This window comes from Penicillium hordei, assembly GCF_028827395.1.
Source record: "Penicillium hordei strain IBT 12815 chromosome Unknown utg000003l_segment0_segment0, whole genome shotgun sequence".
Lineage (NCBI taxonomy): Eukaryota > Fungi > Ascomycota > Eurotiomycetes > Eurotiales > Aspergillaceae > Penicillium > Penicillium hordei.
Window position 1 is genome coordinate 3,924,601 of NW_026623144.1, and position 16,454 is coordinate 3,941,054.

At 48.0% G+C, this 16,454-nt stretch overlaps 6 protein-coding genes across 6 annotated transcripts; 3 read left to right on the plus strand and 3 right to left on the minus strand.

Moving 5' to 3' along the window:
* Positions 1–850: 850 nt before the first annotated feature.
* Positions 851–2,059, plus strand: N7537_006700 (uncharacterized protein; the record flags this gene model as incomplete). The annotated part of the gene is made up of 1 exon (XM_056897757.1): positions 851–2,059. One exon carries the CDS (start codon positions 851–853, stop codon positions 2,057–2,059), a length of 1,209 nt encoding a protein of 402 aa, XP_056753542.1.
* A 693-nt stretch (positions 2,060–2,752) lies between these two features.
* N7537_006701 (acyl-CoA dehydrogenase family protein) lies at positions 2,753–4,251 on the minus strand (the record flags this gene model as incomplete). Its single annotated transcript, XM_056897758.1, has 4 exons — positions 2,753–2,886; positions 2,941–3,548; positions 3,603–3,853; positions 3,919–4,251. 4 exons carry the CDS (start codon positions 4,249–4,251, stop codon positions 2,753–2,755), a joined length of 1,326 nt encoding a protein of 441 aa, XP_056753543.1.
* Positions 4,252–6,655: 2,404 nt separating this feature from the next.
* On the minus strand, positions 6,656–7,850 carry N7537_006702 (M4 family metallopeptidase; the record flags this gene model as incomplete). The annotated part of the gene is made up of 3 exons (XM_056897759.1): positions 6,656–7,066; positions 7,117–7,559; positions 7,607–7,850. 3 exons carry the CDS (start codon positions 7,848–7,850, stop codon positions 6,656–6,658), a joined length of 1,098 nt encoding a protein of 365 aa, XP_056753544.1.
* A 1,811-nt stretch (positions 7,851–9,661) lies between these two features.
* N7537_006703 (uncharacterized protein) lies at positions 9,662–10,587 on the minus strand (the record flags this gene model as incomplete). The annotated part of the gene is made up of 2 exons (XM_056897760.1): positions 9,662–10,097; positions 10,151–10,587. 2 exons carry the CDS (start codon positions 10,585–10,587, stop codon positions 9,662–9,664), a joined length of 873 nt encoding a protein of 290 aa, XP_056753545.1.
* Positions 10,588–11,669: 1,082 nt separating this feature from the next.
* N7537_006704 (uncharacterized protein) lies at positions 11,670–12,478 on the plus strand (the record flags this gene model as incomplete). Its single annotated transcript, XM_056897761.1, has 2 exons — positions 11,670–11,889; positions 11,958–12,478. The coding sequence occupies 2 exons, from the start codon at positions 11,670–11,672 to the stop codon at positions 12,476–12,478; spliced, it is 741 nt and encodes a 246-aa protein (XP_056753546.1).
* Positions 12,479–13,085: 607 nt separating this feature from the next.
* Positions 13,086–16,226, plus strand: N7537_006705 (sulfite reductase subunit alpha; the record flags this gene model as incomplete). The annotated part of the gene is made up of 1 exon (XM_056897762.1): positions 13,086–16,226. One exon carries the CDS (start codon positions 13,086–13,088, stop codon positions 16,224–16,226), a length of 3,141 nt encoding a protein of 1,046 aa, XP_056753547.1.
* Positions 16,227–16,454: the final 228 nt, after the last annotated feature.

Sequence of the window (16,454 nt, forward strand, 5' to 3'; positions counted from 1 at the left end):
CTTAAGCAAAAAGCGGTGATGGCGGTGGAGATGGGGAAAGGTGCGTGTCCAGGTGATATGTAGCAAATTTAACTGTGCTTTGTTTATCATCCTCACATCTCTCTCCAGGGCTCTAGGACCATTGACCCTTGATTGCCAGTTGATGCACTTCCATGACGCCAGTAGGATTGATGCTATGATCGATCTGCTTAATGAATGCGTGATCAATTTCTTAACAGCCTCGAGCTACATATGGACCCAGTACCCATGGTCTTGTACTGCGGAAGCAAGAGAGTGAAGCATTACCGGAAGCCTCCTTAAGTTATTTATAATTGTACCTTCCAAGTCTTAGAGATGACAGAAAAAAATCTTTTGGCTGAATCACACAGGAGATATAATCATGGTATACCCAATCGGTCATGAAATTGTCCGAAATGCAATATATCCATGGAAACCCCTTAGAAAGGAATGGTTACTATGTTGAATCGGGATGTTCCTTGGGTATACAAGGTTCCTCTTGTTGTATATCCCAAGGTTGAGTGTGAAGGCTAGACTTGTATGATGGATGGTCACGTCAATACCAGAGGCAGGTGATCAAACATTGAACTTCACCATGCTATGCTTGAAGACGCCCACTGAATTAGTAGAAATTACGGGTCAAATATCACAAGGTATCAAACGCGTTGTGCAGATAACAAACGGTTAATAAACGGTAAAGTGTATACGATTAAGTCATACATAGTAGGTTCCTGAAACTTTAGAGCTAAACATTGGTTAACTGAATTGATGATCATTACATATCCCCTCCTCAACTTGCTTATGTACTAAGATTATCCCTCTTGTGTGGGTAGAGTTCCAATCTTATTTCAAAATGTATCTTGATTCCTTGCCCTTCGAGATAATCTGTCTTGTTGCATCATATCTGCCAGAGAACAGAGATAGACTCTCACTTCTGCGATGCAATCGTGTGCTTTATGATACCTTGATTGATGTCCTTTACAAACAAGACATACGTACTATATGTTATGCACTGCCATGGCTGTTGCAGAGGGGATTTGAACGGGAGACGCAGCACCTAATATCGCGCAACAACCTAGACGTGAACATTCCAGTGGCTTCACGGGCCAGTTCGATCAACACGCCTTTGCTCCTTGCCATCAGGTCTGGCCGTACGAATATGGTGGAGCTCATTCTGCGCAATGGAGCTCAAGTCAATCTCGGAACAGACATTTCCGCCTTGGGATATGCTGCGACTCTGGGATACTACGATATAACGAGTTTACTCCTCCAGCATGGCGCCCATGTAGACCTTGTGGGCCAGATATGCCGGCTTACCCCTCTTGGATGTGCTCTTGAATTTGGCAACTCATCCCGAAAAGGAAAATCATGCTTATGGGTCAGGAAGGTACTATATGATGGTTTGCTAAAATCTAAAGGAGAGAATGAGTCTTTTGCTGTGACCCAGTTGCTTGTGGCTAACGGGGCAGATCCTCATTTCAAGTCTGATGGCACCTTGTCTACTGCCCTGCACAGGATTCCCAAGAGCCCATGGAAATCGCCAGAGAAACTATTCAGTCTGTTTCTCAATTCTGGTGCAGATTTAAACGCACAAGATTCGAAAGGAAACACTCCCCTTCATGTTGTCTTCTCCCATAACGCATTCTTGGGAGATATGAAAGCCCAAACGCAGTTTGTAGAATTGCTCTTGCGGTCTGGTGCCGATGTTAACATAAACAACAGACATGGAAGGACAGCACTAGGTATCAGATTTGGTAATCCGAGCATCTTGGAACGTCTCTTGAAACCAGGGGTGAACACTCGTTGTCGTGGAAAAAGCGGAGGCGAAATCATTTGGAAGCTGTTGACAACACCGTGCGATAACCAAAAGAAAGGTACAAGGCAACATGTGATCAATACTATCATGATAGAGCTACTCTTGGAGCACGGGGCTTGTGCAAATCAAATAATCGAATGGGGATGTCCACTGGACCTCCCCACGGCACAGAGATACCCCGTACTGAAGGATTTGATGAACAAGAGGAAAATGGTTCCAAGGAAAGCTTTCCCAAAGAAACCATAATACACCCTGAAAGATAGCGGGCCCACGAGCAGACATAGAATACAAGAAGCCGACGGAGCCCACTAAGCCCACAAGAAGAACGCCCTGGAGAAAAGCTACAAAATAGGTACTTGAAGACCATGAAACCCGCGAAGTTTACGAGGTTTACGAGAAGATTGCGCCCATCCTTCACAAGGCTCGAACCGAATCTGGCTCACGCAGGTATTTCCCCGAGGGATTGTGCACGGGTATGGAGGTCTTGCACGCCGTCCTTTGATATCAATTCTCATTTTGTCGGGAAGGAAACGGTTAATTGCTGTTTGCTATTAGATTATAGCAGAATTATTCCAAATACCAGTGAGGGGGACAATCTAGCTTTCAAATTCAAAGGCCATGATGCTGTACAAGCCTTTATGACTGTAGTCAAACTCAGACTCAAGGGAGTACCATATGATGCCGCTTGATTTCACGTACTTCTACAGGCCAAGATGAGTGCCAATTTCGACTCTGCTTCGGACGTGCTACTAGATGTGGTAATCCACTAGCGGAGAGCCCATGTGTTTTAAATTTGGTATGATTATGTTCAACTGCATTAACAAAACCCTGATAGAAGGCAATATTATACTGTGTATTGACATAAATGGAGTTCGAGTATATTTACCACAAAGCCGAATAAGTAATACCCAAAGATCCAACGGTCTAATTATAACCAAATCAAATCTTGGCATTCTGTGAGAGCTTCTTCTCTTCAGCCTGATAGAGCTTGACTAATTGACGCACAGACAGATCGAGGAGCACGTCCTCCGAGCCGCCCGGAATACGGGCACCGGGAACATCGCGAAGAATAGCTAGAGGCGTGGTTAGCTTGTTCCGAGCACATACCGAGAACCCAGCGAACATACCTTCGACCAATTCACCCTGACCAGTTTTGGTAAATCCACTTCCTCCAAACAACAACACCGCTGTTTGGGCACACTCATTTAGAACCATAGCGGACTTCGCTTTAGCCAATGCCGTTAAGCCACCAAGTTGACGATCACCTTCCTCTTTGCTGAGATGGACCAGTTGGTACAAGATTTGCTCAACCCACGCCCACATAGATTCAAGCTCAGCGCCAGCCTTAGCTAACCGATGGCGGACCACGGGTTGATCCATGAGCGTCTTTCCAAAAGCCTCGCGCTTGAGACAGTACGAGAAAGCTGCAGAAAGGGCCACACGAGCCTGGCGAGTGACTCCAACGGCAATAACAAGTCGCTCGTGGTTGAAGTTGGTCATGATAATACGCATGCCGTCGCCTTCTTTACCAACGATGTTCGATACAGGAACCTTGACGTCGTCGAGCTCAATGTATGTGGTCCCGCCTGTGATCTGGCCTGAGACTTTAAGTCGGCGCATTGTAACGCCGGGGTGACCCTTCAATGGCACAACCAAAACAGAAAGACCCGCGGCTCCTGGTCCACCGGTTCGCACGGCCATGGTGGTATAGTCCGACCAGATACCATTCGTGATCCTGGTTATCGGTATCAGCTCACAGCTTTATTAGTGCTACAGAGTTTCCTCTTACCATTTCTTGGATCCGTTTAGAATGTAGTGTTGACCATCAGCACTCTTGACGGCAGTTGTGGTGATATTCGCGACATCGCTACCGGCCTCAGGCTCCGTAATGGCAATACAGCCTCGCTTCTTCCCTGTGAGCAGATCGGGTAGGAACCGCTCTTGCAACTCAGTGCTACCAAATTTGTAGATTGGTGCAATTCCAAAAGCGAATCCGGCGGTTAGAGATGCACCAGGGCCACTAAGACCAGAGCGGGCGATCTATTTGCAAGCCATCGGTCAATAACCCTGCAACTGAGCACAGTCGGATTATTTTTCTAACATACCTCATCACAGTAAATGCCAGTGTAGATATAATCCCAATCTTCAACCTTGACACCCAGGATATCGTTGATTCCCAGGCGCTTCAGCCAATCCACTGGTAATGGGGCCGGCATGTTGGGCAACAGCATATTATGCTTGCAGAATGTGTGGAATACATGCTCGGGGACTGTTCCTTCACGCTCCCACTCCAATGCATGCTGAATCAAGTTCTCTGTTGCAAATTTACGACATGCTTGTTGGAAGCGGTGGTGGGCAGGTGTAATGTAGGGAGAGGGGAGGCCACGAAGGTAAGGCGGCTCTGAGAACGGAATGGGATTTGAAGAATTGTACGCCATAATGGAAGACTCGATAAAGATATATACTTTCAGGAAACTTATACGGGACTATGCATTGGACCGTAAGGGTGGTTATGTATCAAGATCTAGTCCATGAGGGGATGGAATGCGTTCTCCGCATTCTGGGGTAAAATCGCCGACCGAGGCTCGGTGCAATAATTGTGCAGATGCATGCTGTTCACAAGCGTGCACAGGCGTGAAAAATCACGTGCGGTTTCACGTGATTTTCGTTGTAGTTCATAGACCTCCGCAAAGCCCATAAATGGGCCCGGACCCAAGGCCCCCGGCCCAACCCACAGCCCACTATGAGTTGGGCCGTAGGCCCCTATAAAAACCTATATAGGCGCTAACAAAGCGGACTCTATAATCGATATATTACGACCTTCTACCGATTGTATGAAGTTCAAATTTAGAATTGAGAATAAAGGGAATACTATAAATACGTATATTAATTTTAAACAAAATCCGATCCGTAAGGGTCGAGATATAACCGAAAAGGTGGTTTTAATATTAGATATATATCTAGGTTTCTAGAGAAGTACTATTACTTTCTAGCAAACTACAATTTTAAAAATTTCTTAATTAACGCGTTTTATTATATCTTTTTACGTCATATAGAGGAATACTAGTAACTAATTCTTAATTATTAAATTTAATAAAATATTACCTTAGGGATTAGGGTAAGAAACGGACGTAAAATAGAGGTAATTTAATTAATCCTAAAAGGGGGGTTTAACTTATCTTAGTATCCAAATTCTCGGTATATTTATATTATTTAGGGCCTATTTAGGCCCCTATTAACCCACAGTAGGCTCGAGGTATAAGCCCACAGCCTATCGATAGGCCTAAGGACCAGGCATAAAACCCAACCCATTTGCGGGTTGGGTTGGGCTGGGCTTTGGGCTTTATGGGCTCTGCGGAGGTCTAGTAGTTCATACGTCGCTACGAACACAGATTCTAACTTTCAGCTTTATAAGGTCATTACTATCAAATTTATAGGTAATATGTGAGAATCTCCGGTAGGATAATTGGTCATCTATACCATACATTGTTCGTACACCAGCTTTCTGTCAGTCTACAAACAAGTCTACAATCTTGCTCTGTAACAAAGACAAACTGAAGGGATTCAGGTTCAGCAGGCAAGATGGATCAGTTCGTTACTTCTTTCCAACGAGCGCACATACCTAAAGCCCTTCCAGAGCGTATAACGTCAAGTCTTTTTCGTCATTGCTAAATGGAGCTGGTGGCCCACTATACGCTCCTAGGAGCCTGCTAGACTACCACAGTGCATTACAATACTCATAAGGCTCGGAGGCTCACAAAGCTACCAAATAATCAACGCTTCAAATTAACAGGGCTTTATCGACGATTGTCTTCCACTAATACTAATCTAGACTAGGTGTCATAAGCACTTGGTCAATCAGAACCCCAGCAGGCCCGGTCATGAATTTCAACTTCATCGTGGGCAAGGGAGTTAGACTCTAGTACGAAAAGTTGACTGAGCCCATGGCTGACATTTATTATACAGCAGTCGAACGGGGATGCTCTTGATTCTGTGACATAGGAGCACGACTGTTGAGCTAACGGCTAAATATGTGTGGAAACCTCTGTGTTGTGCGTAAATTTCGGAGGTCCTGTTATGAATAGATTTCGGCCGAATGATTCTCTTCACCAGCAGCAATATATGATCAGAATACAAGCGCGGCGTTGGCTATGGAGAACAAGAATTGTGAGCAATTGTTCAAGTTCGGAAAGGCAAGTGGCACTGAAGTGCATCACTTGTGATGATCTTCTCTCCGCCTAATAGGCGAAACTAACCCGCGTTAGATGACCGACTTGGTCTAAGAGTTATCCAGTCGACTCGGTATTTGTGTTGATCGGGTGACATTCTTTGCGAATGTCGCGGACTGGCGTAATATATGAAGCTAAACGTAATGCAGTAACAGTTGAGCAGAATGTTGGTCTCATATTGCCTGATGCTGCTCGGGCCCTGTCTGAAAATGTATGAGCCATTTTGTGACGCTGAAGCGTATTTAATTCCTGCATATTCATAAATGTGGCCCACCGAACCCACCCTTGAAACGCTTTATAAAACTGAGCTTAATGGGAGATGCGAGCAACCCAATATGTTTGTGGAAATGGTTTACAATGACGCCTCTGCAAATTCCAACACGTCTTCTACCATCTTAGCTCGGCAGTTGTCAGTCATATATTTTAAAGACCAGTGAGAAAGCCAGATTGATATACCTATGAAATAACGACCTTTGACTAATTTAACAAACAGTAGCTTGTGGCCATTTCATCCTTCAGAAAACGGATACCAGACGAGCAAAATTGATATCACCTTTTGAAATAACGCCATTGGACTAGTCTCTCAACCGGTAGCTCGTAGACATTTCATTATTCAGAAAGGATACCCGACCTGCATCCAAGCTTCTCTAATATCTGCTTCATGCTCACCAGCATTGATAATAGTGAGGTCAGCAAACTCCTTGAAGCTTGCATTTGGCCTGAGTTCCCCGCCAGTCAAAGCCTTGTACCAAACAGGGCCAGCAGTCTCCCAGGAATAGCCCCCAATGAGCGTAGCAGCCAGGTAAAAGGCATGGTTTGGGATACCAGAGTTGCTATGAACACCTCCACCATCATCTGATCTCGGAAGCCTTTTGAAGTCCTTCCAGTGCGCTGGTTGAGAATCCGACCCCACTCTTCTGTCGGAATAAGCTGTTCCAGGTGCCTTCATGTCTCGCAAAGCTCTGCCATTAACGCCCTTAGCCCAGATTCCCTCCCCGATAAGCCAATTAGCCTCAGCGGCTGTCTGTGGCTTTCCGGGGGTTCCCCCCATTGTTTGATCATGGCCCCGAAGACGTCGGCAATTGATTCATTTAGAGCACCGCTCTGATCATAATATTCCAGCCCGCCCGAGTACTCTACCACCCCGTGAGTAAGCTCGTGACCAATGACGTCTAGCTCGTCAGTGAAGCCGTTGAAGATCACGCCATCTCCGTCGCCGAAAACCATTTTGTCATTGGCCCAGAAGGCGTTCAGGTACTTGGTGCCAAAATGCACAAAACCATCAAGTTGCAGACCGCGGTTATCAATTGAGTTTCGTTTGAAAAATTCGAAGTAGAAGTCGTATGTTTTCTGGAATCCCACATAGCACTCATTTGGGTCACCACTTAGGTCCTTCTCCCTTTTGATTAGGTCGCCGCCTTCCTTGATCAAGATTACGTCCCGAGGGAGCTTCCTTTCATTGGTCTGGTTTTGCGCATGGTAAACCGTCCGGTTTAGGTTTTTCACAGCTCCGGAAACTATTGTAGGTCAGTATCATACCGAAGTGATTGAATAAGTCATTCACATTGCCCTTGGCTAGCAGCATACCGAGCAATAGCTTCGTGGATGTAAGATGGAATGATACCTTGAGGAGGCTCTTGTCCTACAATGGACGCAACACTCTGCCCATGTTCGATACGTGCATCGCGTAGCTCCCTTGTTTTGGCAATAGTAGCCTGGCAAGAGTCAATGACATGCGGTGGCGCCTCGCCCTTTTCCACAATACTCTCGAGTATGTGGTCTGGGACAATGCTACAAATCGCACTCATATTGGTATTGTAGGGAGTAGAAGGTGATAATGAGTAGTAGAATGTGATAATGAGTAGAAGGAAGTGCCAAGTATAGTATTCATGCTACTTACTAATTCTAAGATTGCCTTTCGATGGACATCACCCTCTAATATACTAAAAATGTTCTCAGAGGCGTAATTTGATGATATCATTCAATTTCCTAATACGCCTGAAAAACTGCATAGTTGTCAATGTGGATTGAGGATGACTCTTACATATGTTCACAGGGATCACGAGCTTTCTTAGCTGGTCTGGGCCTTCTCATTCACGGATCCTATGTTCACAAACTATAATTAGGGCTACTGGTTAGGATAATAATGGTTAACAATTATAATTAGTTAAATAAAAGTCCACTGGTGATGTTGGAAAAATACAGGCTATTTTACCATTAGACCACAACAAAAACCAAGGTTCCTGTTTATGGCCTAGGGGGGCCTTATTCCATTCTGACAGGTGAGCATAATATTGGTTACCAACTATGATTGGTGCGTAATAAAAGTCTTGGCTAAGCCGCGAACGACCAGATATAAATTGTATCAATACGAGAAAAGTCTTGGCAAAGGATTGATTGAGGAGTTATACTGGGGAGTTGTGTAGGGAATAAGGGGAATAGAAGAGACACATACTATAATTAATAGATGCGCAGGAAATATGCAAGGAGTCAATACTAATTTGTGGCGACATGCTTCCCTTCTGCAATAAGATTACTGTGACAGGCATTCAATTGTGTTGGAAAAAACAGGCTATTTTACCACTAGCTCACAACAAAAACCAAGGTTCCTGTTTATGGCCTAGGGGGGCCTTATTCCATTTTGACGAATTGAATAAACTAGCTGGATCTTCATTTTCAGGCCTAATTCATGGGACCGAGGAACCTCTAGCGTTAGTACAAAATAAATTTAGCCTTGTATCTAGTTGATATCGATTGGGGGGTATGCACGTGGAGTGTGGCTTTAACAATGAGGAACCGCGGATAGCCGAACCACGACCCAGTTACGTAGTATGTTGTACAAGGTTGCGTTCTCGGATGATCGACGGGTCTCATGTGACGTGCCCGCAATTGGCACGGTTACCAGTTTGTTGATTTCTGGCGATAGCCTGTGAAATTTCGTTACTAGCATGTCTTTTGGAGAGCCACTGTTGCCCGGTAGGTGGGTAACTTCCTGTAGGTTCGCGTCTACAAACGGCGTCCCAAGTCTTTGGCGAAATCAAAACCTCGTTGGCTTAAAGGAAGGTCAAAAATAGTATGATCGTTGCGCAGATTGTGAAGGTCTTCCGCATGGCCGACTAGGTGAACACTTCCTGGCATTTTGGGGCCGAGTTATAAAAGTTTTCCAAGAGCGCCTTGTGAGATTCAGAAGACTAATCAGTTAAACAATTAGATCAAAACCTAGATACGAAGTAATAAATTTACATGTTACATAACCTTTAGTGGGGTAGGCAGCAACTCTTGCCTAACTTATTCGGAAAGAATAAGTAAAAAAACATTGGTCGTCCAAGATATCGTCCGAGGCCAAATACTCAGGTAGACAGATCGGATTATTAAAGTCTTACAGAGGCCGTATAAGCAGCCGACTCAAGAATAGTCGGCCGTTACCTCGTTAAGGTTATCAGTAACAGGGTACTAACACCTGGGCACCTGGGCAGCACTCCACTCGTTATGGCCCATTCTAGCCCAATATGAAAATTTTCATTGATTATTGAGGATCTTTCCAATAGGGTAGGACGACGCGGGAGAGTATGTGAGAGAGATTGATCCACTGCCAGCCCCGGCCGATGTACCAGTGTTATCACTCTGAGGCTCGGGCATGTTCTTCCTTCATGCAAGCAGTTTCCAAGATATCGGTCCATTTTCCGCTTGTTCCAGCATGGCTATGTTTCAGGTGCTGTCGGAAATGGTCGGCGCGGTAGAACTTCTTCGTGTTGCTGCACTCGCCAAACTTGTGCATGGTCGTCAAGTGTTCGAACCGGCGATTGCAGTCCGCCTGGGGAAAATTGGGGAATTCTTCGCCGCAATACCCGCACATATCGTGAGACGGGCCGACATTTGTTTGATTATACGGAGATATCGAAGCGTTGAACGCTGCCTGAAAGGTGATGAGTGTGGCACACGACCAGGAATACCGGCGTAGATGAAGATGATTCCGGTGCCGCTCGGCCTCATTTTTGTTCTTGAAGCGGTGGTTGCAGTACGGGCATGAGTACTGTTTCACCATCTCATGCGCGCTAGTTCTAATATTAGTGGAATGGCCCGCAAACGAAGTAAAGACAGGACATACCGCAAGTCATCTGGATTGTCAAACTTCTTGGGTTTCTTAGGACAGCAATCGCAGATAAACAGGCTGCCGATCTCCGAGGCGGCGGGCTCGGGGACATTTAGATCGGTCTTGTCCCCGCCAGCAGCCTTTAACTTCGACCATTTTCTCCATACAGAAAGAAAAGAAGCTTTGAGGGAGTTCCTGGGTTTCTTTCTGGATAGCATCATCTTAAAAGACCTTTTGGACCCCTTATACTTGTTCTTGTCGTGAGTTAGCTGCGATGGCCATGTCCTGTGCTCCTCCTGCATGGAAGCATATCCAGTGTCTGCCTCATCGGGTTCTAGACCCATACACTGATCCAACCGATAACTGAACTCAGAGATTTGCAAAGTCAGTTCGGTGTAAGCCTCCTCTGATCCCCGCGCTACTAGGACCTGAGGCATGAAAGCTAGCTTCATGTCGTCATACAAAACCACGAGGTTCTCATGGCATTCGTCTAAACAAAAGCCTATATCAGTAACGACGGACCAAGTTGTCATGGATCAAGGTTTATCTAACATTTTTCCACATCTGTAATACTATACAGCAAAGGGTAACGCTTGTGAATCTTATGTAGCAGGGTTCTAACCGCAGTTTTGTAAGACTCATTAGCAGGCGTTGTTTTCTTACCAGCCATCAAGCTTAGCTTCGGAAAAGCTTCTTTGAGGTGCTCCTCAATCAAATCATCCATCGCATGGAAGACAGAGTGGCCTGCTTCTATCGACCCATCCGATACCTGCGACCCCGTCGAGGGCGTCGACTGCTGTGAGGCTCGTGAATGGACTGATGATTCTGATCTCGGATTGCGATTATTCATATGTCGAGACGTCTCATTCGATGAAACTACATACGCCTCGTGTGATGCATCTATATCGGAGACTTGCGTGGTTGTAGTTGCTACCGGGTCCGGGCCCCGCTTCCGCTTCTCTTTCCTACAAAAATTTCCTGGATACTCCATCCTCGGGCCATTGGTACCAGAACGGCTGTGTATCGGAAGCTGCCCAAAATGGTCGCCACGGTCGAATTTGTTGATTTCGTTCCACTCGCCGCACTTGTGCGCAGAGGCCAAATGGTAGACCTGCCGAGATTCCCACTCCGATTCGCTGCCTCTGAAATTGGGGCTGCAGTACTCGCAATGGAAGCATGCTAAACTCTCGTGGATACTAGGTTTTTCAAGTCAGTCGGGGGAGGTTATTGGGGGTGACGGTGTTGCCTTCGTTGAAACGCTAGCAAAGAAAGCCTACCGCAAGTCGTATTCCGTGCTGAACCTCTTTGGGCCTGTGGGACAAGAGGTGCAAATGTAAGGCTCGGTGTTGTCCATCGTCATTGGAATTGACGCTTCTGCTTTGGTGCGCTCCATCAGTTTATTATTTAAATTATTAGCTGAATTTCACGAGCTTAAGGGTCGAGCGGGGAAGGAGGCGCAGCACGACACTGCTGCAGGCAAGTTGAGAACCATCGCTGCCCAAAATGAAGGACCTCCAAACAAATTTCACACACCATGAGCCCCATGATCATGGAGGAAGATGATCTTGTCGAGTATGTCAACCGCTCGCTAAACGAAGAAGAGGAATTTCACTTCCTCCGTTTTGAATTCCTGCAAAGACTCAATATTGTGAAGCTGCAACTAGATTTGGTCCGATTGAAAGGCCAATTTCAGAGCGAGAAACGGGCATCGATTCAGGATTTGGAGGTTCTCGAAAGGACGCTGGAGAAATATGGTGAGAGGTCATTCATTAATACATTAGAATGAGAGATCGTCGCTCAATATATCACATTTTATCTATAGCCACTGCAATTCGAAACTACCAGTTCCTCAGGAGCAAAGCAGCCCTCGGGAAGGCCGAGACACGAAAGCGTAAGCTGCTTTTACAACGCTACTTTCAATCTAAACTCAACGACCAGTTCCACTCCCATTACTGCTCTTTTCACGACGCAGAGCAAGGAATCGACCCATTGCGAAGGGCATTGATGCGCTATATGCCTTCATTTCTTGCATTCTCCAGTGAAGAAAAGATGTCCCGACCGAGGGAATACAGCGAGGGCAAAGCACCGCGAGAAGTGTCGGTGTCTGTGGATCGATTGACGCGGTTCCTCGTCGCTATTACTGGGGGCATCTTCCTTGTGGTACCCATGATCATTATGGCTTTGCATCAGTCAAAGACTAAGAGCCTGGTTACAGTTTCGGTTTGTATAATTTTGTTTGCGCTGATTATGGCTCTTGGTGTGCGGGTTTCGAATGTGGAGACATTGGTCTCTACTGCCACATATGCTGCGGTCTTGATGGTATTCCTTGGGGTGAGCAATTGAAACCATGGCAGTACACAAATCTACGGAAATCACGGGGAAAGGTGAGCTCCAAGGATTTGCGAAGCCAAGCAGCTGGTTTGATTTCACCTGAGCGTTCTGGGTGCACTATATCAATTAGAGGATCACCTGTCAGACCAGAACTACCTATATACATAAGTAGGCTGTCTGGCTATCCTCACCAAGCAAATCACGTAAAAAAAAATACCCACAATGCGCCAGCAATTGTTTGTAGCGCAAAGTGTGTTGCTGATCAATCTTGACAAGCCGTGAAGACGGTAAAAAGCATAAATTGCCAGGGACACCAGGGATGACCAGTAGGTCACGGGTCCACCCACTCCTTTCCAAGGTTCTAAGATTGCTCCCCTGGACGTACAGCACGGCTGAGTAATGCTCCGAGAGCGGATGGGATCCGCCACTTTTTACCGCCTTGAAAAATCTTATCGCCCGATAACAAGCACGCAATTGCCACTAACCGCTTTGGGCAAGTTACCTGGGGGTTTTCTCTATAACCAAGCCATGTAGAGTGGACATTTTCTTTCTCCCCACCTTCTTCTTTGTTTTTATCTTTAACAGATATCGGTTTTATATCCGGTGTCAAGAAGAAGTCATGGGTTCATCAGTTCCAGCCCTGTCGGCCTTGAATGGCCCGACCTATGTTACAGCCCAGACCCTCATCCAGCAAGTTGCATACTTGCTGAGTGATAAGATCTTCTCCTACTCGCCGGAGACTTTCGATCTTGATGCTGCTCTTAAGGAATGGACTTCCAAGGCTGAGACTAATGCCAATGGCGAGTCTCCCTCTGTCAAGGCTCTGGAAACCCGCCAGGGTGCCGGCAACATGGCCCTTGGCTACCTCTTCTCTCAGGACTTCGATCTGAAGAAGCGCCACATTCCCCAAGGTATTGTTGCTTCTTCAGCAACCCTCCCTTATATGCGTGCCGCATTGGAGCAACTCTCTCTGCTCTACTCCGTCGCTAGCCCAGTTGCTGCACACGTCGCCGCTGTAGACTACGCCGGTGAGGATGGCCTTGTCTCCGACTATGCCTCCGCCCTCTCTCTGGCTGAGGACCTCGGTCTTGGTCTGGTCTCCAGTGGTTCCGCCCACGAGTCCCAGCACATGGCTCTCTTCACCACACTGCTATCCTCTGTCCTCCCCTCGATCCATATCTATGATGGCGTTCGTGTTGGTCGTGATACCACCCGCATTATTGATGTTCTCGACAAGGATGGTCTGACTCGCACTTATGAGACCGTCCGCAAGTCCCTCGATGAGTCCCGCAACCGTCACCTCGATGCCCAAGGCAAGGTTCTGGATCTGCTGAAGACCCTGAACGGCGAGCTCGGAACCGACTACGGTGCTTTCGAGTACCACGGTCACTCTGAGCCCACCTCTGTCCTGATTGCCTTCGGCACTGTCGAGGCTACTCTGACTGCCCAGATCGCACGCTCTCTCGCCAAGGATGGTGTCCGTGTCGGTGTTGTGAATGTCCGCGTCTACCGTCCTTTCATCGAGGAGGAGTTCCTGCGCGTTCTTCCCCAGTCCACCAAGACTGTCGCTGTCCTTGGGCAGGTCGCCTCTGAGCAGGCTGTCCAGGAAGAGGGTGTCCACTCTGCTCTCTATGAAGATGTTCTTGCTTCTTTGACTTTCGCCACTGGCCGTGAACACAACCCGGCTTGTGTTGAGATCAAGTACCCCCGCTCCCAGCGTTGGGATCTCGTCTCCACCGCTGCTGCATTCCAGCGCGTGTACGACCAGCCTATTCTCACCGTCGACGGTGAAACTAACGCTTCCCTGCAGTTGCTGGACCCTGCGTCCGTGCAAGAATACACTTTCTGGGATGTTGACACCTCCATTACCGAGGCTGCCGCTCAGACTTTGAGCCAGGCTCTTGGTGCCGACTCGGCCAGCAACGTCACCCTCAGCCAGACTCACGACAACCTCGTCCAGGGTGGCGCCATCCGTGTTGACATCCGCAAGAGCGCAAAGATTGTTGACGCACCTTACTCGGTCACTGCTGCTGAGGTCTCTTACGTTGGCAACCTCTCGCTGCTGAACGATGTTGATGTTCTGGCATCTGTCAAGGACAACGCCAAGGTCATTGTGAATGCCCCTGGTATCAAGGATGAGGATTTGGAGAAGAAGCTTCCTGCTACCTTCAAGCAGGCTGTCGCCCAGCGTGGCATCTCTGTCTTCGTCGTCGACTCATCTGCCGTTGAAGACTCGTCTCTGGACGCTCTTGTCCTTCAGGCTTCGTTCGTGCGTGTCGCTCTCCCTGCCCAGGAGGCTCTGGCAACCAAGAAGCTGTCCGCCATCACAGGTAATGCCGAGGCCCTAGACAATGTTACCAAGGATCTTGAGAAGCTGCTCCGCCAGATCGAGGTCCCCGAGTCCTGGAAGGAGCCCGAGGGCGTCAGTGAGGCTGTTCAGCTCCCCAAGGACATCATCGCCAACAGCTTTGTGTCCTTCGACAAGGACGAGTCTGAGCCTCCAACTCTTCTCAAGGACTGGGAGACTGCCGCTCGTGGCCTTGCGTTCAAGGAGGCTTATGGCACCAGAGATGCCCTTCGCCCTGACCTTGCTCACAAGACTTTCACTGTCCACGTCAAGGAGAACCGACGTCTCACCCCTACCACCTATGATCGTAACATCTTCCACATCGAGTTCGACCTTGGTGAGACTGGCCTGAAGTACGACATTGGCGAGGCCCTCGGTATCCACGCCGAGAACGATCCCGAGGACATCAAGAAGTTCATCGAGTTCTACGGTTTGGACGCCGACGCCATTGTCGAGGTTCCCAGCCGCGAGGACCCTGCCGTTTTGGAGAACCGCACTGTGTACCAGGCTCTGGTCCAGAACGTCGACATCTTCGGTCGCCCTCCCAAGCGCTTCTACGAGGCCCTTGCCGAGTTTGCCTCCGACGAGAAGGAGAAGGCTAACTTGCTCATCCTGGGTGGTCCCGACGGTGCCACTGAGTTCAAGCGTCGCGCCGAGGTTGACACCGTCACCTTCGCCGACATCCTGCTCGAGTACCCCTCCGCCCACCCCGACTTCCACGACATTGTCCGCATCATCGGTCCTCTCAAGCGCCGTGAGTACTCGATTGCGTCGTGCCAGAAGGTGACCCCTACCTCGGTCGCCCTGATGATCGTCGCCGTAAACTGGGTCGACCCTAACGGCCGCGACCGTTTCGGTCTGGCCACCCGCTACCTGAGCCGTCTGCAACCCGGTTCCCCCATCACCGTCAGCGTCAAGTCCAGTGTCATGAAGCTGCCTCCCAAGTCCACCCAGCCTCTTATTATGGCTGGTCTTGGTACTGGTCTCGCACCTTTCCGTGCCTTCGTCCAGCACCGTGCCCTCGAGAAGGCCCAGGGCAAGGAGATCGGCGCTGTCTTGCTGTACATGGGTTCCCGTCACCAGCGCGAGGAGTACTGCTACGGTGAGGAATGGGAAGCGTACCAGGAGGCTGGTGTTATCACTCTCCTCGGCGCTGCTTTCTCTCGTGATCAGCCCGAGAAGATTTATATCCAGGACCGTATGCGCCAGACCCTGCCCGAGATCATCCAGGCCTACATTCGCGAGGAGGGTGCTTTCTACCTGTGTGGTCCCACTTGGCCCGTGCCCGATGTCACCGCTGTTCTGGAGGAGGCTATTGCCACCGAAGCCAAGAACAACGGCAAGAAGGTTGAAACTCGCAAGGAGATTGAGAAGCTGAAGGACGAGGAGCGCTACGTTTTGGAGGTCTACTAGACTTTTTTTGCTTCGTTTTCGCATGGCATGATTGTACGATTGGCATGTTTTTGCTTTTTATTCCCCCTTGTATTTAGATCCTGATTTGGGCTAGCGCACTAGCACTAAGAGACTTCAAAAATGCATTTAGAATTTCACGATCTTCACTCAAATCTCTCCTAAACCCTCCTAAATCTAGATCCCTTGGTGGTTAAAAAATATATATATTTGGGTATTTGCTTCGAAGAC